Raw genomic sequence first — 24833 nt, 5'->3', positions numbered from 1 at the left:
TCTGCTGCCTTGACTGCAGCCGTTTATTCATTCATCAGTGCATCAGTGGAGCCGCACTCTGGCTGGAGAACATTATGCATTTACATCTTATTATAGCAGTGATTCTTATAAACATATGATCTTCAATCCACTCTGGCTGGAGAACATTATGTATGTATGTTTGTTGTTGTGATGTGTGACTCTATTGTACCATCAGTGTATGTGTTGTTGTGATGTGTGACTCTATTATACCATCAGTGTGTGTGTTGTTGTGATGTGTGACTTTATTATACCATCAGTGTGTGTGTGTTATGATGTGTGACTCTATTGTATCATCAGTGTGTGTGTGTTATGATGTGTGACTCTATTGTACCATCAGTGTGTGTGTTGTTGTGATGTGTGACTCTATTGTATCATCAGTGTGTGTGTTGTTGTGATGTGTGACTCTATTGTATCATCAATGTGTGTGTGTTGTTATGATGTGTGACTCTATTGTACCATCAGTGTGTGTGTTGTTGTGATGTGTGACTCTATTGTATCATCAGTGTGTGTGTTGTTGTGATGTGTGACTCTATTGTATCATCAATGTGTGTGTGTGTTATGATGTGTGACTCTATTGTATCATCAGTGTGTGTGTTGTTGTGATGTGTGACTCTATTGTATCATCAGTGTGTGTGTTGTTGTGATGTGTGACTCTATTGTATCATCAATGTGTGTGTGTTGTTATGATGTGTGACTCTATTGTACCATCAGTGTGTGTGTTGTTGTGATGTGTGACTCTATTGTATCATCAGTGTGTGTGTTGTTGTGATGTGTGACTATATTGTATCATCAATGTGTGTGTGTTGTTGTGATGTGTGACTCTATTGTATCATCAGTGTGTGTGTTGATGTGATGTGTGACTCTATTGTACCATCAGTGTGTGTGTGTTATGATGTGTGACTCTATTGTATCATCAGTGTGTGTGTTGTTGTGATGTGTGACTCTATTGTATCATCAATGTGTGTGTGTTGTTGTGATGTGTGACTCTATTGTATCATCAATGTGTGTGTGTTGTTGTGATGTGTGACTCTATTGTACCATCAGTGTGTGTGTGTTTTGATGTGTGACTCTATTGTACCATCAGTGTGTGTGTGTTATGATGTGTGACTCTATTGTATCATCAGTGTGTGTGTTGTTGTGATGTGTGACTCTATTGTATCATCAATGTGTGTGTGTTGTTGTGATGTGTGACTCTATTGTATCATCAGTGTGTGTGTTGTTGTGATGTGTGACTCTATTGTACCATCAGTGTGTGTGTGTTATGATGTGTGACTCTACTGTATCATCAGTGTGTGTGTGTTGTTTTGATGTGTGACTCTATTATACCATCAGTGTGTGTGTGTTATGATGTGTGACTCTAGTGTACCATCAGTGTGTGTGTGTTATGATGTGTGACTCTACTGTATCATCAGTGTGTGTGTGTTGTTGTGATGTGTGACTCTATTATACCATCAATGTGTGTGTGTGTTATGATGTGTGACTCTATTGTACCATCAGTGTGTGTGTGTTATGATGTGTGACTCTACTGTATCATCAGTGTGTGTGTTGTTGTGATGTGTGACTCTATTGTATCATCAGTGTGTGTGTGTTATGATGTGTGACTCTATTGTACCATCAGTGTGTGTGTGTTATGATGTGTGACTCTATTGTATCATCAGTGTGTGTGTGTTGTTGTGATGTGTGACTCTATTGTATCATCAATGTGTGTGTGTTGTTGTGATGTGTGACTCTATTGTACCATCAGTGTGTGTGTGTTATGATGTGTGACTCTATTGTATCATCAGTGTGTGTGTTGTTGTGATGTGTGACTCTATTGTATCATCAGTGTGTGTGTTGTTGTGATGTGTGACTCTATTGTATCATCAATGTGTGTGTGTTGTTATGATGTGTGACTCTATTGTACCATCAGTGTGTGTGTTGTTGTGATGTGTGACTCTATTGTATCATCAGTGTGTGTGTTGTTGTGATGTGTGACTATATTGTATCATCAATGTGTGTGTGTTGTTGTGATGTGTGACTCTATTGTATCATCAATGTGTGTGTGTTGTTGTGATGTGTGACTATATTGTATCATCAGTGTGTGTGTTGTTGTGATGTGTGACTCTATTGTATCATCAGTGTGTGTGTTGATGTGATGTGTGACTCTATTGTATCATCAGTGTGTGTGTTGATGTGATGTGTGACTCTATTGTATCATCAGTGTGTGTGTTGATGTGATGTGTGACTCTATTGTATCATCAGTGTGTGTGTGTTGTTGTGATGTGTGACTCTATTGTACCATCAGTGTGTGTGTGTTATGATGTGTGACTCTATTGTATCATCAGTGTGTGTGTTGTTGTGATGTGTGACTCTATTGTATCATCAATGTGTGTGTGTTGTTGTGATGTGTGACTCTATTGTATCATCAGTGTGTGTGTTGTTGTGATGTGTGACTCTATTATACCATCAGTGAAGTAAGTAAGTAAGTAATATTTATTTATATAGCGCTTTTCCAGACCAGGGTCACAAAGCGCTTAAACAATCAAAACAATATTCAAAAAAGTATATGTTTTAAAGATCAAGATAATACTGAGAACAACAAAGGAGTTCGAGAAATTCAAGGAAAAGCCTGATGTTTCTTAAAGGAGTCAGTAGATCATCAAGAGCAAAGAGAGAGAAGATCGTTCCAAAGCTTAGGAGCAACAGTCTGAAAAGATTTCTCTCCTCTGGTCCTGAGTCGTGTGCGTGGAACCATAAGTAGATTCTGATCCACAGACCTCAGAGCCTGAGCTGGGGTGTAAGGCTGGATCAGATCAGTGATGTAAGGAGGAGTCTGACTATGAATAGATCTGAAAGTAAGAACCAGAATTTTAAAGTTGATCCTGAAAGAAAAAGCCAGTGAAGAGTTTTAAGGATCGGAGAAATGTGAGTTCTTCTACTTGAGCGGCTCAGAATTCTGGCTGCAGAGTTCCGATTCAGACCTCATTTGATTGGCAGATACACTAAAACTGCGCCCAGAAAGGTAAGATGAGAACCATTCTAACACTGAGGGGGGCACTGAGGGGGGCACTGAGGAGGGCACTCAGGGGGGCACTGAGGGGGGCACTGAGGAGGGCACTGAGGTGGGCACTGAGGGGGGCACTGAGGGGGGCACTGAGGTGGGCACTGAGGGGGGCACTGAGGTGGGCACTGAGGGGGGCACTGAGGAGGGCACTGAGGTGGGCACTGAGGGGGGCACTGAGGAGGGCACTGAGGGGGGCACTGAGTGGGCACTGAGGGGGGCACTGAGGAGGGCACTGAGGTGGGCACTGAGGGGGGCACTGAGGAGGGCACTGAGGGGGGCACTGAGGGGGCACTGAGGGGGGCACTGAGGTGGGCACTGAGGGGGGCACTGAGTGGGCACTGAGATGGCACTGAGGAGGGCCCTGAATTGGGCACTGAGGGGGGCACTGAGGTGGGCACTGAGGTGGGCACTGAGGTGGGCACTGAGGGGGGCACTGAGGTGGGCACTGAAGGGGGCACTGAGGAGGGCACTGAGTGGGGCACTGAGGGGGGCACTGAGGAGGGCACTGAGGAGTGCACTGAGGGGGGTAATGAGGGGGGCACTGAGGGGGGCACTGAGGGGGCACTGAGGGGGGCACTGAGGGGGCACTGAGTGGGGCACTGAGGGGGGCACTGAGGAGGGCACTGAGGAGTGCACTGAGGGGGGTAATGAGGGGGGCACTGAGGGGGGCACTGAGGGGGCACTGAGGGGGGCACATGAAGGTGGGGCAGGTCCTGAAGCTGCAGTGAGGGTGAGGTGACCCACTCAAACCTGTCGTCCTCCACCGTGTCAACTGCAGTCAGAGAGGACTTAGTCTTGTGTCCAGTGATGGTTTTAACATCATCCCAGACTCTCTTATTTGTTCCTCACTCAGCTACCCCTCCAACCTCCTCCTGTAGGTGTCCGTTCCTCAAGCTTCACCTCCTGCTGTGCGGACCTCATGGCGTCCCTGTCTCTGCTCCTGAAAGCACCTTCTTCCAGTTAAGGAACCCTGGACCTCCTTGGGTACCCACAGTTTTCTATTAGGGTAACAGTGACAGTCTTAGCTGGGGCAACAACATCTAAGCAGAAATTTAAATAATCCGTTAGACAGTGTGTCTGTCCCTCGGTGTCCTCATGAGACTTCACGTCCCAGTCTGTTGTGTCAAAGCAGTCTCTGATGGCGTCCTCCACAGCTGGTGTCCACTTCCTGATTGTCCTAGTGGTCACAGTCTGTCTCTGCACCAGAGGAGTGAACTGTGACTGAAGGTGGACCAGGTCATGATCAGACCTTCCAAGTGGAGGAGGAAGAGGTTTGGCTCTGTACGCGTCCTTCAAGTTGGAAAAAAGAAAGTCAATTGTTCTGTTATTCCTGGAGGGACAATCCACCACCTGGTGGAAAGTAGTCAGAGTAGAGTCCAGGTTGATTCAAATGTCCAGAGATGATGATGAATGTGTTTAATGTTGAAGTCTAGCTGTCATTGTGTGGATCTTCTCACAGGCAGATGAGCGCTCGGAGGAATGTAGACACATGTAGACACGTGATCACATGACTGAACTTGCGTGGTAGATAGTATGGGCGCATGCTGACAGCCAACAGTTCTAAATCCTGACAACACAAGACTTTCTTCACAGTAACGTCTACACCAGCATTTATTCACATACATGATCAGACCTCCTCCTCCTCGGCGCTTCCTGCAAGCCTGTGCGTCTCTGTCTGAGTCAGTGAGTGAGCCACGTCTCTGTGAAGATCAACATCTCTCTGTAGATCCGCTGGTTGTTGAGGGCAGACAGTCGATCTTGTTTGTCAGTGAATTGACGTTCATCGTGATCGTGAGGATCGATGGTCTGTGACGTCTCCGATCGTCCGTTAGCTTAGCCTTTAGCCTCTTGCCTGCTCTACATCCACAATACCGGCGCTGAAGTTCCCTCAGGATATCATGACGATCTCCAGCGACAGTAGATCCTCCCTTGAGTAAAGAAGACGATTCTCTCCATGTTCAAAAGTATCCATCGAAATAATTATCAGTAAAAAACAGAAAGTTATTGATCGTTGCTGCGGAGCTACTGGAGAGGCTGCCGTCCTCGCCGGCACCTGGTGACGTATATCGATGTAAAATAAATCAACGTTTAGCTTTGTACAATCTTAACAAAACAAGGAAACTTTTTTTTAAATCCTGTGTTTCATCAGGGTCAAGGTGACCCGAAGGCCTTAAAACAAATGTTTTTTTGGTATCCCTTGTGTTGTCTCTGGGTCAAGGTGACCCGAAGGCCTTAAAACAAATGTGTTTGTGGTATCACTTGTATTGTCTCTGGGTCAAGATGAACAACCTCAACTACTGCATATGTATTCATGGAAGCCACGGATTTAGTTGACGTTTTGACCCAGAGACAACCCAAGGGATACCACAAACACATTTGATTTCAGGACTTCGGGTCAACTTGACCCGTAGACAACACAAGGGATACCACAAAAACATTTGTTTTAAGGCCTTTTGGGTCACCTTGACCTAGAGACAACACAAGGGATACAACAAACACATTTGATTTCAGGCCTTCGGGTCACCTTGACCCAGAGACAACACAAGGGACACCACAAACACATTTGATTCCGGGCCTTCGGGTCACCTTGACCCAGAGACAACACAAGGGTTTGTTCATCATGAAAGCCTGAACTAGTGTTTCTATAAAAGACAATTGTTGTCATCGATGATATGATGAAACGTGTTCATAACACGCAACCCTGGCTTAAGTTCCTCTTCTCAGGACCTGTCTGTGACCTGTCTGTGACCTGTCTGTGACCTGTCTGTGACCTGTCTGTGACCTGTCTGTGACCTGTCTGTGACCTGTCTGTGACCTGTCTGTGACCTCCCTCCCTCGCGGCGCTACAAAGGCAGTGGTCTGGGCTGCCGGTGATGCTCGGGGCACAAAAAGACAAAAGCCAACCTCAGCCAAGCAGACACAGCAGAGCTGCTGTCTCCCCCCGTCTGGTCTGGAGCCATGTGACGTCTGAGGCTGCAGGACTGCTGCTCACACCAGCCATTACTGTGGGAGTCATGGAGTTAATACTTTATACTAATATGATTGAAGTGATCTTTACATTATAGTTGAAAATTGTTGGATAATAGTTGAAAATTGTTTGATTACAGTTGAAAATTGTTTGATTTTAGATGAAAATTGTTTGATTATAGTTGAAAATTGTTTGATTACAGTTGAAAATTGTTTGATTACAGTTGAAAATTGTTTGATTATAGTTGAAAATTGTTTGATTCTAGTTGAAAATTGTTTGATTCTAGTTGAAAATTGTTTGATTCTAGTTGAAAATTGTTGGATTATAGTTGAAAATTGTTTGATTATAGTTGAAAATTGTTTGATTATAGTTGAAAATTGTTTGATTATAGTTGAAAATGGTTTGATTACAGTTGAAAATTGTTTGATTATAGTTGAAAATTGTTGGATTATAGTTGAAAATTGTTTGATTATAGTTGAAAATTGTTTGATTTTAGTTGAAAATTGTTTGATTATAGTTGAAAATTGTTTGATTATAGTTGAAAATTGTTGGATTATAGTTGAAAATTGTTTGATTATAGTTGAAAATTGTTTGATTTTAGTTGAAAATTGTTTGATTATAGTTGAAAATTGTTTGATTATAGTTGAAAATTGTTTGATTATAGTTGAAAATTGTTTGATTATAGATGACAATTGTTTGACTATAGTTGAAAATTGTTTGATTATAGTTGAAAATTGTTTGATTATAGTTGAAAATTGTTTGATTACAGTTGAAAATTGTTTGATTATAGTTGAAAATTGTTGGATTATAGTTGAAAATTGTTTGATTATAGTTGAAAATGGTTTGATTACAGTTGAAAATTGTTTGATTATAGTTGAAAATTGTTGGATTATAGTTGAAAATTGTTTGATTATAGTTGAAAATGGTTTGATTATAGTTGAAAATTGTTTGATTCTAGTTGAAAATGGTTTGATTATAGTTGAAAATTGTTTGATTATAGTTGAAAATTGTTTGATTCTAGTTGAAAATTGTTTGATTCTAGTTGAAAATTGTTTGATTATTTCTTGAGTCTTAAGTTATTAAAGTTATTCTTCACCTGCTTCACTGACATCCATCACGTGACTCTCCACGTAAACATCTGCATCAGGCCAGCACGTCCTGAGCTGTGATTGGCTGCTGAGCTGTCGGAAGAGACTCCTACTCACTCTGGGCTTGTGAGGCCTGAGACGCTCCAGACTCGGTCATGGGTTCAATTCCACCTCTAGAGAGAAACACTGGAGAAACTGAAAACTGCAACACAGTAAATACACAGTGAACGTGAGCAGCTCTTGTGTTCCACGAGGATCAAGTATCAGTGGCTTCAGTAAAACAAGAGACACCTTAAAAAAAACTCAGACCTAGTTTTCTCAAACTATTATGAATCAGGCAGAAGTTCCGCTCACTGGCGCCACCGTGTGGCGTGATGTGACGTTGCATGCTGATGTCGATTGATCGATTGATCGATTGACTGATGTGCTTTTATTCTTCCCACATTGGAACGTTATACACATTATATCAAGACAACGATACACACATTAAAACTAATAACAAAAACAATAATAACAATAACTATGTCAAATCAGAATCTTTGTCTGAATGAAGGAATTTCTCCTGGACGAAGAAAAACGAGACTTGAATCATTGATATTAGTGTATTGATGAAAAAGTACAAGAATCTCTGGTACATTGAAGACACATCTACAAAGACACCTGGATGTCTCTCCTGCAGAGACTTGTTTCTCAGCTCCTTCAATACTGTTCTCAAGGTCAGGTGAGATACAGTCGGTCTCAGATCGCCAGTGAAAGTAACAATGAATCAAGACGTCATTAACGAAGGCTTCACAGGGAACATCTGGAAATGAGAGACGTTCGAAACAACGACTGCTCTTCAGGTCTGGGAACGATATTTTAACTTATAATGAACTTAAAGGATGTGATTCATGGGTGAATGTTTGCACAGCATATAGTGAGAAGAGTAACATGGAATATAAGTCGTAAAATATAAGATATTATATTATAAAAAATGTAAATCCAAATCTTATTTTAGATTCATTTCACCTGTTTATGTCTCCATAACATGACACATTGATAACAAACTTGCCTCGAATCAAAGCCTGAGGAACCTGCAGTGTCTGCAATAACGTTCAGACCACAGAGCTATCAGTCTGACCCCCGACCCCATGAAATACAGACACGTTTCCTGCCCGTGTCAAAGACAGGAAGGTGTTCTGGACCGACCCTGCTTTGACCTTCAAGAGGTCACTGTAGCTAATGTTCTCATTTCATGTGACAGGTGAGAGACACCAGATGTTCCCAGGAGACCAGACATGATTGAGGTGGAGCACATTGGACTGTGATGTTCATTCTGACACTGAACCGAGGTATCATCATGACACACAAGGAACCGTGTGAAAGTGAAGTGTATGTAATCCATGTGTTTGTTTCTTCTCGTCTGGACTACTGTTTGTTTTCATGTCTAAACCAGAAGGATGTGTCTCGCCTGCAGTTCATACTAAACTCTGCAGCCAGAACTCTGAGCTGCTCTAGTAGAAGAACTCACATTTCTCCTTCAAACTCTTCACTGGCTGCTCTAGTAGAAGAACTCACATTTCTCCTTCAAACTCTTCACTGGCTGCTCTAGTAGAAGAACTCACATTTCTCCTTCAAACCCTTCACTGGCTGCTCTAGTAGAAGAACTCACATTTCTCCTTCAAACTCTTCACTGGCTGCTCTAGTAGAAGAACTCACATTTCTCCTTCAAACCCTTCACTGGCTGCTCTAGTAGAAGAACTCACATTTCTCCTTCAAACCCTTCACTTCACACGAGGCCATTCAAAGACATTCCGGGTCCATCCTGTCATGTCAATGTCCAGCCTGTTATTTTCACTTTTAATGAAAATAAACGTTTTATTTTCACAAGTAATCATCATCTTTTGTGTGATTCCTTTATAAACATATATAATGTCCAAAAAGTATTGTTTGAAAGTTTGACCAGAAATCTTGGTTGTTAGAGTTTATTTAGAAAAGAAAGTGTGAAACTCTCACAGATTTCATGGAGAAACAAATAGTTTTCCATCATTTCATTATTATCCAAATACTTACGATATTTTTGAGAAAGTGAATTAAAACTTCTTTTTTTATATATAAATTTTATAATCACTATGTAATTACAACTCTTCATTTATCCATGACAGTGTATATATTTTAAGTATAGTTAAAATACATACTTTAAAAAGGTCAAGTCAACATAGAGACAAAGACATATTTTACTGAAATGATCCCAAGATTGTGTTTACATAATATCATCATTTAAATCAAAGAATAGTTGGAAAATAACTCTTGTACAAAAAGTTTAATTTTGTTTTTATCAATGTTTAAAGCCTTGTTTACATTTCTCTGCATTATCCATAACAAGATCAGTCAATACTATTATAGTGCAAACTTTTGTTTCGGAATTAAATATTATTTGATATTTTTATTATAAACATAAATATGTAAACAAACACTATTAAAGGGGTGTTGTTTATAAATGTTTATTCTCAATGGGTGTTAATTAACAATGCTTTGGATAATATTACTAATTAATTATTATTAATAATAAATTCATGTAGCATTTGTTTTTAGCTGGACAACTGTTGACTTTACTGCTTTTAAATATTAAATGGTGAATAAATACGTGGATATTACTATTATATATATGCACGTTTAATTTTCATATCCTTATTAATAATATTATGTCAATTGTCACTATTTAAAGTAGAGTTTCTAGCTGGTAAACTGTAGACAATACTGTTCTTAAATAATAAATGATGGTGAAATATACATCTGTATTTTTACTATACGGTATTTTATTGTATACATACTGAGTGTTTTAAATATTATTATCTAACTTTTGGAAATGGACTTTTGCGTGTGTTGTATGAATGACCAACCTCCTTAACTGAATCTCAAACATGTTATTTAATGTCATAAAAGAAACGTAAATATGTGTATATTACTATTATAACGCACGTTTTAGTTTCATATCCTTATTAATAATATTATGTCAATTGTCACTATTTAAAGTAGAGTTTCTAGCTGGTAAACTGTAGACAATACTGTTTTTAAATAATAAATGATGGTGAAATATACATCTATATTTTTACTATATTGTATTTTATTGTATACATACGTAGTGTTTTAAATATTATTATCTAACTTTTTGCGTGTGTTGTATGAATGATCAACCTCCTAAAATGAATCGCAAACATGTTATTTAATGTCATAAAAGAAACGTAAATATGTGTATATTACTATTATAACGCACGTTTTATTTTCATATCCTTATTAATAATATTATGTCAATTGTCACTATTTAAAGTAGAGTTTCTAGCTGGTAAACTGTAGACAATACTGTTTTTAAATAATAAATGATGGTGAAATATACATCTATATTTTTACTATATTGTATTTTATTGTATACATACGTAGTGTTTTAAATATTATTATCTAACTTTTTGCGTGTGTTGTATGAATGATCAACCTCCTAAAATGAATCGCAAACATGTTATTTAATGTCATAAAAGAAACGTAAATATGTGTATATTACTATTATAACGCACGTTTTATTTTCATATCCTTATTAATAATATTATGTCAATTGTCACTATTTAAAGTAGAGTTTCTAGCTGGTAAACTGTAGACAATACTGTTTTTAAATAATAAATGATGGTGAAATATACATCTATATTTTTACTATATTGTATTTTATTGTATACATACGTAGTGTTTTAAATATTATTATCTAACTTTTTGCGTGTGTTGTATGAATGATCAACCTCCTAAAATGAATCGCAAACATGTTATTTAATGTCATAAAAGAAACGTAAATATGTGTATATTACTATTATAACGCACGTTTTATTTTCATATCCTTATTAATAATATTATGTCAATTGTCACTATTTAAAGTAGAGTTTCTAGCTGGTAAACTGTAGACAATACTGTTTTTAAATAATAAATGATGGTGAAATATACATCTATATTTTTACTATATTGTATTTTATTGTATACATACGTAGTGTTTTAAATATTATTATCTAACTTTTTGCGTGTGTTGTATGAATGATCAACCTCCTAAAATGAATCGCAAACATGTTATTTAATGTCATAAAAGAAACGTAAATATGTGTAAATGTATTTTTCTAGCGGAACGACGGCGGTTTGTCCTCTGCGCCGCTCCGTAGCGCCTCCTCCTCTCGCTTCCGTGTTGCTCGACGAGTAAAGATGGCGGAAGCTCCTACATGGCCAGGCCGGTTCTTCTGCCACAGATGCTCGGCGGAGATCAGCCCGCGCCTTCCGGTGAGTAACGACAACTCGCATTCAACGTGGATGTATTTGTGAAAATGGACTCGACACGTCTCGCGGCGCAAACGTAACAAACGTTCGCTCCAGCAGCAGATATGTGCGCCAGCATGCTAACGGTGTTAGCTTGATAGCATGCTAGCCGTGTTAGCTTGATTCTGCCAGGACGTCAAAGACTAAATATATAAATATTTAACAGATATTTCCACGTATAGTCTCTTATCATAGCTGCTGACGTCACGTACAGCGAGATTCTTTCTAAGGCGTTCATGACATTTTCGTGCTTGTTTCGATCCCTTAAGTCCGTATAATGTTATTTTTTGGGAAACACACTGGTTTGAACCTGAAGCCACACATTGTTGTTCTGATGCTACCTGGACCTTCCAGTCTCAGACCCGAACACAAGAGAACCGGGTTTTGAGTGGATACTGTCAACGACTAGAACGGTCTTTACACACCAGCCGTGTGTGTGTGTATTTTATTTTGTTTTTTAAAAAACGTTTTTACAACTATTACGTCATTGATAAACATCCTTGATAAATGATATATTCACAGCTGTGTAAATATATTTAAATAAAGAACACATCCTTTCATTTATATTTTTAATGTGACTTAAACAATGAACCAGTTGGTAAATTGAGCAAATTGATTGATACACCTTTTATTTTTCTAACATTTAAGGAATTTGAGATCGTTCAGCAATTCCCATTAAAAAATATTAAAACATTCATTTTTCAAATGACATCTGAAAAACGTAATGAAGGGAAACCAGGCCTATGACCATCAGTAGATTATATTTGTACTGTAGAGTAGTTTGTTTTCTTTGCTTCGGTCCACATACTGTTGGTTTGTTTCTGCTTTTTTGTTTTATTTCTGTCATTTTTCTATTTTTCACTTGCATAGTGACTATGGATGAAAATGACTGTTGTTGCTATTATTTGGCATATTTACATCCTCAATTCTCCCTCACGAATAAATATATGAAAAATAAACATACACGTTATATTAGGACATACAGTAAACATATCCTGTGTTTGTTGTGTCTTGATCTTTTAAGCATATCTTTTATTGGGTAATGATTTGATTGTTTAAGCTTACTTGCATATTAAAAATAATAAGAAAAACAACAATTTAACATGATATTAATGATAATTAAAACAAATAATAGAACAAAAAAATGAACTTAAAATGAACACAATCATGAATAAAAGAATGATAAACATATCAACAACAATACACTGGTACAAGAACATATTTCAATGCACATACTAAAGAAGTACAGTGGAGAGTAAAAACACCAATTAAAATAAAACGTCTGACGGCAGTGCAGGTTTTTATATGTGCTAGCATTAGCAAATATGTATACAATATACATATCTTTCATGCATCTTTTAAATCAAGGTTGAAGTTTAACTGTGTGACATTTTTGTTGGTGAGCATAATTAAGAAAAATGTGTTAAATAATTTAAAAGCTCAATTACAAAAGATGAGTAATCGTTTAACTTAATATATAAATTAAATGTAGCTTATTAAAGGTAGGGTAGGAATTATATTGGTGGAACACTCCTAATATATTCATGTTTACTTGATCCAGATCCTCATAAATTCATTAAACGATTGAATCTTAAAATAAGTTCTTAATTGACATTAAAATGTCTCCAAAAACATTTGGAAACTTGAGTAAGATTTTAGTTTTAATTATTTTGTATATCCAGAATATATATTGTATATATGTATTGGTTGTTTATTTATTATATAATATTACACAGGTTGACATGAGAACAAAACCACGATAGCAGAACTGTGACCCAGTTGCCCATTATTGATTCTACTTTATTTCCAAATGTATACGATGGGAATCAACTAAAGTTATCTATGGATTTAAGTCATATTTAGTTAATTAAAATGAATAAAGATTTGGGTAAAATTGTCCTTCAAGCCATTTAACTGATGTGGTGTTTTTTTGTTTAGACTTTTTAATTTTTGGAAACTTGTCGAGTTGGGTCTTGAATCTTATTTTAAATGGAATAAAAAGTCTAACTGAATGAAGTGAACTATCTAAACGCATAATAAAACCTATTTAAGTTGAAGGCAATGTTTGCCTTTTTTCTCTTTTTACCATGTTATTGCTTATAAATAGGTTTACTCCGGACACCCCGGTTTCCTCCCACAGTCCAAAAACATACAGAGGTTGATTGAGAACTTGGGGAAATTGTCCGTAGGTATGAGTGTGTGTTTGAATGGTTGTCTTGTGACTGGCATCCTGTCCAGGGTGTCCGCTACCTCTCCCAATGAAACTGGGATAGACTCCAGTCTCCTCGCGACCCCCATAATGGATAAAGCGGTAGAAAATGAATGAATGCCTATAAATACTAACGTTACTACTAAATTTAAAGCTGTATACTTATTTATTTTAATTTGTGAAATTATTTATTTAAAAAAAAACAGTTGGCCCTTTATTTTGGTTTTAAATGTCAAATTTTCTTTCGTGTATTTCTTAATCAACTTTTGGAAAAGGTGTTCAACTCAGAGATTTCAATTTTCAGTTGACACTTGATTCCTAATTTATCCCTCTTAACTAAACTCGTATTGGGAAATGATTAAATACATCTGCCTGCTGTGTGTTGTGACTTCATATTGTGTTTTAAAAAAAAAAGAGCAATGGGTGACGACTGTCTCTGACTCTTTCTGCACCTTTACTTAATTAAAGTTACACTTTGAAGCTTTTGAAAGACCTAAGATACCATCACAAATGTTTGAACTCAGGACGGGGGAAGAGGTTTAACTTGACTTAAGACTGCATTAAGATCTAAACTCCAAATAAGCTAAGTGTCATCAGATATAATATATATGTCACAGCTGTTAACAATGCAATTCATATTTGTTGTCATTATCTTTTACTCATCTGTGTTTTATGACTTCAACAGGAGTACACGTGTCCAAGATGTGATTCTGGCTTCATTGAGGAGCTGCTAGAGGAAAGAAGGTATGTTGACACTTCAATATTTCCTCACTGCATCCAAGACTTTATACTTGGTCTTTTATCTCGTGATTAATCTTATTTTTGGGCTGTTTTTAAGAGGAGAGTGTGAGGGTTTTATGCTCTTTTGTGTGGAAAAAAATGACATGAATTTTCTATTTCTGTGCAGCACTGACAATGGCTCCACAGCAACTACCTCCAGTGGGTCACAGAATCTGCCACCACAAGAGGTTCGTATCGGTGTTGACTTGGTCCTGGCACCTGAAGGTCAAGAGTCCAGGGGTAGCCAGAGTGTCCACACTTGCCCTGCAGGGGAGACGTGAGGAATGTGTGTTGACATTTGCAAAGTTCTGCAAATGTGGGAATGTTCACGACATAACGTTTGGTCGTTTTCGTCTTGTAGTACTGTCTTCTCGCCTTATTATTCTTCTTCCCTTCTTCATTTTATTGCCTGAGGGTTGTCATGTGACAGGAAGGTCAGCAGTTTTAATCCCACCTCCTGTTCGCGGCAGCTTGTCCTAACTTTGTTGTGTGTCTGCTCCTCTGTGTGTCAAGTAGTAACAGACATTTTAGGCAGAACTAAACCAGTCACTTTATAGCTGGAGCATAAAGTCAAAACACACACACACACACACACACACACACACACACATCCCTCATCAGGTCAACACTGTCAACAAAATTGGTCATTTATTATAAAGTGAAATGTCACTTGTTCTGTTGTGTGTTTGCAGTTGCTCTTTAACTAAAAAAGTTTTTCTATTGATTACTTGATCAGTAAATGGAAAGAAATACTTGATTACTTAAATACTTGATAGCCACTGTGCGACTGTCGTGAGGTCATCTTTTAACATGGTTACTCGGATGTTTTAATAAAAAATAAATGTTAACACTTTGATCAAGTCTTTAATCAAACCATCGTCCTTCGACTGATGATCCACTCGTGTCTCTACAGAATGCAGGGCAGCCCATGTTTACATTTCCCTCTGGCTACGGACAAATAGCCCTCAGTGTCTTTGACGACAGCTTCGCCTTCGGCGGCGCACCCGGAACCGAGGACAACCGGGACGCCGAGAACCGCCGGGAAAGGGAAACGGCGTCGAGGCAACGCTATAGTTTTAGGCAGCCGCGAAGTCGTCACGGCGCGAGGCGACAAGGGGCGCGGCATGAAGGAGTGCCGACTTTAGAGGGGTACGTATCCTTCTTTCAATTCAATGATCTTCCTCTTAGACACGCGGGTGTGTGACGTTTGCAACATTTCTGTCGTAGAATCATCCAGCAGCTGGTCAATGGTATAATCGCACCAACTGCCATGCCTAACATCGGACCTTGGTGAGTGCCTCGGAGTTATTTATCCATCATGAAACTTACGTGTCGTACCTTCAGCCATTAGAACCAGGAGAGAACAAGAATGCATTTTTAACAGTTAAACTTTGGAAGATATTGATGGATTTGCACCTGAAAAAGTTTTAAGCTACAATTCAACATGAGGAACTTGTCTTGTGACGATCTTATTCGAAACCCTTCACAAAATAGTTTCTCTTATTTAAACCCGTATGGATGTTCCGTTGACTGACCACAGGGAAGTCTAGCAGAGAGAGAATGATCTAGAGTCTCACTTCGTCGTTAAATTTGATTGTAAGTGTTGGATCGTAACATTGTTTTCTGAAGACACTTGACATTTTAAATGACACCTAACATGAGCAGAAAGGAAAACGTGTCCCAGGACCTCAAAAACGAGTGACGGAGGCGAAGAAAAGCTTGTGTGGAACAGGCAGTGACCTCGACAGAACCAGACTCGGTGTGAACACTGTGACCGACTGTGACGGATGGGGAGAACAGTGTAGAGCAGGGACATCAGGGTCCAAACGGGGGGCCTTGGAGAGGATCCTGGTTCTATAGATGTAAGAAGGTCCAGCAGCAAACACCTGAGTTGCTGAGAAAGCCTGTGGAGCTCCGGGGGGAGGAGGGCAGGTTAGCAGTGTTCAGGACATGATGCCTGATCGAGAATGTTTTACTCGCCGTTTGAAAATGTGCTTGTGTTCTTCCTAAAGGGCCGTTCTACACTCAAATCCGATGGATTATGTTTGGGGTTCAAACGGATTAGATGCAATTATCACTCAGGTTAGATTTTCTTCTCTTCTTCTGTGACTGTGGAAGGTTTGTCGTCCGACACGTCTTCGTCTTCTTCTCTCTTGCAGTTATTAAACCAGTTTGAAAACACGGGACCTCCACCTGCTGATCGAGATAAGATAAAGAGTCTTCTTACAGTTCAGATCACAGCTGAACACATTGGTACGTCCAACGTTTTCTTATCGTGGAACACTCTTGTTGAACTGTTAAAAAACTTTAAAAAAAAATAGACATTTAAATGTGCTGTTGGTAGCAGTAACGGCTGTAAACGTCAACAATATACGCTTCTTTTTTCTTCTGCTCTTAGAGACTCCTCAAGGAATTTGCGTTTTTATTCCAAATTCAATTCAATAATATACAAACTTGCACGAAAGTCTGTGGAAGACAGTGGATGAAAGTTGAGACACTTTTATATATATGTTTATAAATGTCTTTCATAGTTAAGTTTGTTTAAGTTTAACCATAATATGGATGAAAAGGTAAACATTTCATCTTTCATCGAAATATAGGACATTTATAAATTGAATTGATCCCTTCGGGAAAATTCCTTTAAGAAGTAAGAATTCCATTCACAACACAGCGGCCGACAAAAGAACAAAGTGAACACGGATTACATGAATAAGAATATAATTTGTTAATAATATATATAAAGACACCATAGTCTTTATTGTAACAGCAAGATCCATAGGATAAATTATCTAAAGAATGAAGAGAAAATCGATTTATTTTCCTGGCCTCTAGAGGTCGCCAGCGTCCCCTTAATTCCATCACCTCTTCCTGTTTTCTGGCTCAACCTCATCACTCAGCAGATCTCAACCAACTTGGTCGTCACCATCTCAAGATCAGCCTCCGTTCCTCGGTTATTAACAGTGAAATCTGTGCCTCTGTCTCTACATCATCACAAACGTTTACCTTCAGTGTGTGATGGTTTGTCGTCCAGCTTCAGGTCTGGAATGTCCGGTGTGTAAAGAAGATTACAGTGTTGGCGAGAGCGTGAGGCAGTTGCCGTGCAATCACATGTTCCACAACGATTGCATAATACCCTGGCTGGAGCAGGTTTGAACCTTTCACTCGTCTCTCCTGGACCGGTTCTGTCCGACCCGATTTAAGAATGAAACCGTCGTTTGTTTCTCTTCTTTGCAACGAATGACTCAAACTGTCTCAAAATATATTTTCTTTAAACGTAAAAGTCTGTTACTTGAACCTTTCAAATGTTGTGTTTTTAATTGAAATGTTATTGGATTTTTATTGGCATTGAATTGTTTTTTGGAAAAAGTTTCAATACAATACTTTGAATAATTTTTTATAGTTAAAGGTTTGATTTGGACATTTTTCCTTTTCCAAAAAAAAAAGGAATTAAAAATGTAAATATTTTCAAAATGAGTAAAAACCTTTTAAAATTCTAATTCATTTTCTAAATGGAATATCTTTTCATTAATTTGTGGCACAATTCAATCTGTTAATAATAACTATTTGTATAATAGAGCCACCATGATTGGCTGAATTATATTTCATTTTAAAAGGCTATGAATTCTAATAAATCGAATTCAAAATTGTAGATTTTTGAATGATCGCATTAAAGAATGTCAAACGCTGTGTAAAAATAAATGAATACTTTTTTAAAATATTCAAAGATTTTAATTCAATTATAACAATTATGGAAATGAACATTTCATTATAAGTTGTTTTTATGGAATCAAATGAAAAGTTTCAATGACCAAAAAAAGATTCTGAGGTTTGTTCTGCTCTCCGTCAGCACGACACGTGTCCCGTGTGCAGGAAGAGCTTGAGTGGCGAGAACACAGCAACCAACCCGCCAGAACTCTCAGGGATGAACTTTAGTCCTTCATCTTCCTCCTCCTCCTCGTCATCCTCATCCTCCTCAACCCCTCAGTCCTCCAACTCCACCGGTCACGATCACTCCACCGATAACTCCTAGAGGAGAAGGTCTGGTCTCTCGCGGCGCCGCCGGGCCGACGCTCTCGGACCGACGACCTCCGGCGCCTCCCTGTCGTGGCGCCGCCGCCGCATCACGCCGGGGCGACTCCAACCCTCGTCGACGAGCTCCGACGGATGATGTGTCGACGCTCCACGACTTGACCCCCCCCCACGTCACCGGGAATCTGAGGACGGGATGAGGCGGAGGATCACAGATCCAGGAGCAGGAATCTAAAGGTAGAACATTTGGGAATTTTTAACTTAATTATTTTTTGCCATCGGTGCAAGAAATTGCGCAAAACTAGACTCTTTTTTTTTGAGGATCACATCTGGCAGACGAAACGACACCACGTGCACTGATGTGCACTTTATTGACGTGTCTTCCTGGTTTCCAACATGCTTCAATAGATGCACCTGCTGTTTTAAAATCCTAGCGACACAAATGACGTTTAATTTATATCCGATCTTAAATGTGGCTCTGATTATACGCTTAAGACATTTCAGCCTAAAAGAAGAAGAAAAGGATATTTTGAAATCTATTGATTTTGACTTCTAGACGAATAAAGTTGGAATGTAAATGATTTACTTTGTGTGTATTTATTGGCAGTGAAATTCCACTCTTTAAAGGGATATAGTGCAGATGATTGTATGTCAACTACAAGTTTCCTTTTTGCTTTTTATTTGTAAAGAGTTGTCTTTATTTTCCACACGCGTGTTCTGAATGAAATATAAAGATACAGAATCTTATTTGTGAAACACGACTCGACTTCACTTCTGAGTTGATTTTCTAAAGTTTCCCGCGGTGAGAGCGAATCATTCCTCTGATCCTTGAGCGTTGATACGTGTGTTTGAAGTGCAGACGTTTAGGATTTTATTTCCTGGGTGTTTAAACACAAGATAATGTGATAATGCTGACGTGTTTTCTTCTGTCTGAAGTATTAGTCGACACAGTGCAGGCCAGAGGTTTGACACACATTCTTTGTTTTCATGATTAGAAACACAATATTCTCACTGAATGTATCAAAACTATGAATGAGTACAGGTGTAATTGTGTACTTACAAGTGTGATGTAACTGAAGTCTTATGTTCTAGTTTCTTCAAAGTACTTTCTTCTGATGACCTTCAAAATATAGTCGCCTGACATTAGGGCTGCACGATATATATCGGAAAAATATTGATATTGTGATATTGTCAAGTGCAATATACATTTTGAAAACATGTGCGATGTTTATAATTTTCCATTGTACAAATCAATAATTTCTTAAATACACACTTCGACCAATCAGTGTCACGTTCTGTAAAGTTGTCAATTTGTACTTCTATGTCAGGTTGTTGTTTACGTCTCCGTCCGTCTGTGAACTGTGTTAGGCTCGGTTGCTATAACGACGCGACTTTGCTCAGTATATCCAGTGAAGTAATACTAACTTATGATCTAGTCAAACACTAGTGATCCAGTGAAGTAATACTAACTTATGATCTAGTCAAACACTAGTGATCCAGTGAAGTAATACTAACTTATGATCTAGTCAAACACTAGTGATCCAGTGAAGTAATACTAACTTATGATCTAGTCAAACACTAGTGATCCAGTGAAGTAATACTAACTTGTGATCTAGTCAAACACTAGCTATCCAGTGAAGTAATACTAACTTATGATCTAGTTAAACACTAGTGATCCAGTGAAGTAATACTAACTTATGATCTAGTCAAACACTAGTGATCCAGTGAAGTAATACTAACTTATGATCTAGTCAAACACTAGTGATCCAGTGAAGTAATACTAACTTATGATCTAGTCAAACACTAGTGATCCAGTGAAGTAATACTAACTTGTGATCTAGTCAAACACTAGTGATCCAGTGAAGTAATACTAACTTGTGATCTAGTCAAACACTAGTGATCCAGTGAAGTAATACTAACTTATGATCTAGTCAAACACTAGTGATCCAGTGAAGTAATACTAACTTATGATCTAGTCAAACACTAGTGATCCAGTGAAGTAATACCAACTTATGATCTAGTCAAACACTAGTGATCCAGTGAAGTAATACTAACTTATGATCTAGTCAAACACTAGTGATCCAGTGAAGTAATATTAACTTATGATCTAGTCAAACACTAGTGATCCAGTGAAATAATACTAACTTATGATCTAGTCAAACACTAGTGATCCAGTGAAGTAATACTAACTTGTGATCTAGTCAAACACTAGTGATCCAGTGAAGTAATACTAACTTATGATCTAGTCAAACACTAGTGATCCAGTGAAGTAATACTAACTTATGATCTAGTCAAACACTAGTGATCCAGTGAAGTAATACTAACTTATGATCTAGTCAAACACTAGTGATCCAGTGAAGTAATACTAACTTATGATCTAGTCAAACACTAGTGATCCAGTGAAGTAATACTAACTTGTGATCTAGTCAAACACTAGCTATCCAGTGAAGTAATACTAACTTATGATCTAGTTAAACACTAGTGATCCAGTGAAGTAATACTAACTTATGATCTAGTCAAACACTAGTGATCCAGTGAAGTAATACTAACTTATGATCTAGTCAAACACTAGTGATCCAGTGAAGTAATACTAACTTATGATCTAGTCAAACACTAGTGATCCAGTGAAGTAATACTAACTTGTGATCTAGTCAAACACTAGTGATCCAGTGAAGTAATACTAACTTGTGATCTAGTCAAACACTAGTGATCCAGTGAAGTAATACTAACTTATGATCTAGTCAAACACTAGTGATCCAGTGAAGTAATACTAACTTATGATCTAGTCAAACACTAGTGATCCAGTGAAGTAATACCAACTTATGATCTAGTCAAACACTAGTGATCCAGTGAAGTAATACTAACTTATGATCTAGTCAAACACTAGTGATCCAGTGAAGTAATATTAACTTATGATCTAGTCAAACACTAGTGATCCAGTGAAATAATACTAACTTATGATCTAGTCAAACACTAGTGATCCAGTGAAGTAATACTAACTTGTGATCTAGTCAAACACTAGTGATCCAGTGAAGTAATACTAACTTATGATCTAGTCAAACACTAGTGATCCAGTGAAGTAATACTAACTTATGATCTAGTCAAACACTAGTGATCCAGTGAAGTAATACTAACTTATGATCTAGTCAAACACTAGTGATCCAGTCACTCGTCTCTTTCAACCTCCTTTGTTAAAGCAACATATTGTAAGAACTTTTCATCTCGTCTCAGTTGTTTTCTTAGAAGATCGTGAACTTCCAAACAAACCTGTCCGTCTTCAGCGTATGCTAACGAGCTAAGTTGTTAGCGTCATTTATAAAGTGTTATTTGTGCGTGTACAAGGATTTATTATTGATTACGTGATATTGTGAAGCGCCGGCGGCTCCTCTCTGATGTCGCTCAGGGAAATATCTCCTATGGTACACATGACTGTGCGCGGGCAAACTTTTATTCTTTTTTTTTTTTAGGTGAAAGAAAATAAATATCGCATAAATATGGATATTGCAAGTCAAGACGCCAATATCGAATATCGCACATATTTCCAATATCGTGCAGCCCTACCTGACTTTGTTTTCACTTCACAGGTGTGTCTTTCCAAGGTTACTTTCTCGCCCTATTAATGGTGTTTGGACCATTAGTAGTGTTGTCGGGTCGATACAAGTGATGATAAATAAATGACCATCATTAGAAATGAAGAGCCCACAAGGTGTGTCCAAACTTCTGCCTGTAGACCTTCTTAAAGCATAAATATGAAGAGATGTTGGGAAGAACAGATGCGTTGAGTTGATGAAACATGATTCAGGGCCTTAACCAACATGATCTCATCTTACGTTTCTCCATCTTCTTAATATTCTCTAGTTTAACAGTGAATGTGCTGCAGCTGTTGTGGACAAATAACCAATATTGACACATGGACCTGTTCCATCGAAGGCGACGCCTCATTTGTTTCTATTTTGTTACTCTTGCCTTCTGTCGATGTTGCAAACGACCGACCGGACAATGGACTCTGGCGATCTGTGTTTCCCAGACATCCTGATGTCATGCATCACGAGGGAAACAATCGGGCTCCGCGGGAGAACCGGAGTCGGCAGGAAGAGATTTCGGAACAAAAACGCCTTGTTCGAGGAGCGAGAGGAAGGTTTTCTGTAGCGACTCTCTCGACGGGATCCTTGTCTGCGACATGAATAAAACAGTCACCTCTACTTCCTCTGGATTGTCTCTGTTCTCAAAAGCTTTTTCCTTCTTGGATTGTGCTGCTGTTCTTCTGCTCGGGTTCAAAGGGCGTCGGAGTGAGGGATTATCGACTCCATATTGTTTCCACACGACTTTCATCCTCATTCATTCGTTGACTTATGACTCGGTTGAAAAATGATTTCAGTGTTTGAAACTTTCCAGCAAAGCTTTTCACAATATGAACCGTCATCTCTTGTTTCCACCCCGTCTGCACTCTCCTCTCGATCTCAAATAATCCACCTGTTACCACTTCTTCTTGATCTATCGTTCGTCCTCTCCTCGCCGAGATCACTATATCATCAGCAAACATCATCATTCATGACGACGGCTCCTCTCTGACCCATCACACCTCATCCGTGTCCTCGGACATCTTCTGAACTACCCTCACACACTTCCTGTCTCACGGTAATATCATAAAGGTTGTTCAATTACATGATGAATTAAAGTCATAAGAGCTTTATTTTCATCTTATTTTGAATCTCAAACTTGACTGTTTTAAGTTTTAAGTTAAGTCTTTGTGTTTGTCTTTCTGAGTTGTCGGGACGAAACCCTCGGTCAGTCTCACCCTATAATGGACATTGATGACGTGTTTATCGATGACTTCACTTGCAGAACTTTGTATGGATCAGATGTTCTGTTTTAGTTTGTAAATGTGCGAAGAATAAACGCGTCTTAATCCTAATGATTGGAGGAGAAACAGCTTTATTCAGCCCTGCTGGCAGAAAGTACAGGTTAAGAAACAATTAACCTTTTTGTACAAGAGCAGAAGCAAACGTCGCAAATTTATTAGAATTTAAGTAAAAAAAAAAAAGACTTGTATTGGTCACAAATCCTGTAAAATAAAAAATATTAAGATATGTATATAAAATGAGCGATGGATTATGTATGATCAGTTTTTAATATTAATGGATCGATTAAAAATCCCTGAACTTTCTTTATTTTCCATTTAAATTCATTATATCATTGTAGTTTTTCACACTTTAATAAACGCAGTTTATTTATTATTATTATATACTATTGTATATTATCTACTTGAGTTGCATTTAAGTGTTGTTCATAATACTAAGAAAAGTGGTGAGTTTTCTTCTAAACATCCTCATTAGTTAATATACTTTATTTTTATCAATTTATTCCAATTATTCATTTATTTTTAAAATCAGGACTTTTATGTAAACACCAGCTAGTTTAGACTTTGTGTGGCTGCACTTTTTTTATCCCAGTACACTGGTATGTAACAAATACTATTTAAATATTTCATTAAAACATCGCTGCAATAAATCACTTGTTTATTTATTAAGTTACTTTTACACACACAATACACCTCAGTGCTGCATTACAATATAAACTATAAAAAAAAAAAAATTAGTAGTTAATGTACAGGTAGAAGTGGAATTAGTAGTTAAAGTTACAGTATTTAAAAGGACAAGTAAAAGTAGTAGTATAATTAATTGTAAAAATAGTAGTAGTAGTAGAAGTAGTAGTTGAATTAGTAGTAAAATTAGAAGTACTAGTAGTAGTAGAATTAGTATTGAAATTAGAAGTATTAGAAGTGTTAGTTGAATTAGTAGTAAAATTAGAAGTAGTAGTAGTACAAGTAGTAGTAGAATAAGTAGTACAATTAGAAGTAGTAGTACTAGTGGTAGTGGAAGTAGTAGTAAAATTAGAAGTAGTGGAAGCAGTAGTTGAATTAGTAGTGGAAGTACTAGTTGAGTTAGAAGTAGTAGTAGAAGTAAAAGTAGTAGTAGAATTATAAGAAGTAGTAGTATTAGTAGTAGAGGAAGTACTAGTTGAGTTAGAAGTATAAGTAGGAGGTCAAAGTGGAAGAAGTTGATACATGATTTGAAGATTTTCCCCATTGAAATGAATGGGGTAGAAAAAGAGGAATAAAAGAAAGAGTGGAAGAGATAAAAGAAATATGAACATGCTTCCCAGCATTCACACAAAGATGGATTTATTTCTCGGGTTGAAGAAAAAAAAAAACTACCTTCGGTTGTATTTTTTAAATCCAAAATATTAAATTTAAATGTTTTTCATACGCTATAATGTAAACTCACCTGTTTATTTGTGTTTATTGTTTATTGTTGTGTCTAAACTGTCTCTCGTGTCTTTCATTCGTTGAGTCGCAGAAACAAACGT

At 37.9% G+C, this 24833-nt stretch overlaps 1 protein-coding gene across 1 annotated transcript; it reads left to right on the top strand.

The window, feature by feature from the left end:
• Positions 1–11324: 11324 nt before the first annotated feature.
• Positions 11325–19045, top strand: rnf126 (ring finger protein 126). The gene is made up of 9 exons (XM_087783254.1): positions 11325–11410; positions 14341–14399; positions 14563–14623; positions 15349–15584; positions 15663–15725; positions 16448–16517; positions 16595–16688; positions 17467–17582; positions 18283–19045. The coding sequence occupies exons 1-9, from the start codon at positions 11336–11338 to the stop codon at positions 18463–18465; spliced, it is 957 nt and encodes a 318-aa protein (XP_087639380.1). The 5' UTR covers positions 11325–11335; the 3' UTR covers positions 18466–19045.
• The last annotated feature ends 5788 nt before the right edge of the window (positions 19046–24833 follow it).

The sequence above is a fragment of the Callionymus lyra genome, chromosome 2, assembly GCF_982586985.1.
Source record: "Callionymus lyra chromosome 2, fCalLyr1.hap1.1, whole genome shotgun sequence".
NCBI lineage: Eukaryota > Metazoa > Chordata > Actinopteri > Syngnathiformes > Callionymidae > Callionymus > Callionymus lyra.
The sequence above is the reverse complement of the archived record's forward strand: the minus strand, read 5'-3'. Positions and strand labels throughout refer to the sequence as shown.

What these genes read in the sequence shown, in the direction of transcription:
- rnf126 (XM_087783254.1), top strand. Translation starts at nt 11,336, where the DNA reads ATGGCGGAAGCTCCTACATGGCCAGGCCGGTTCTTCTGCCACAGATGC. An exon ending in AGAATCTGCCACCACAAGAG is followed by an intron (nt 14,624 to 15,348) that starts GTTCGTATCGGT and finishes GTGTCTCTACAG; the next exon opens with AATGCAGGGCAGCCCATGTT. An exon ending in ATGCCTAACATCGGACCTTG is followed by an intron (nt 15,726 to 16,447) that starts GTGAGTGCCTCG and finishes TTCTTCCTAAAG; the next exon opens with GGCCGTTCTACACTCAAATC.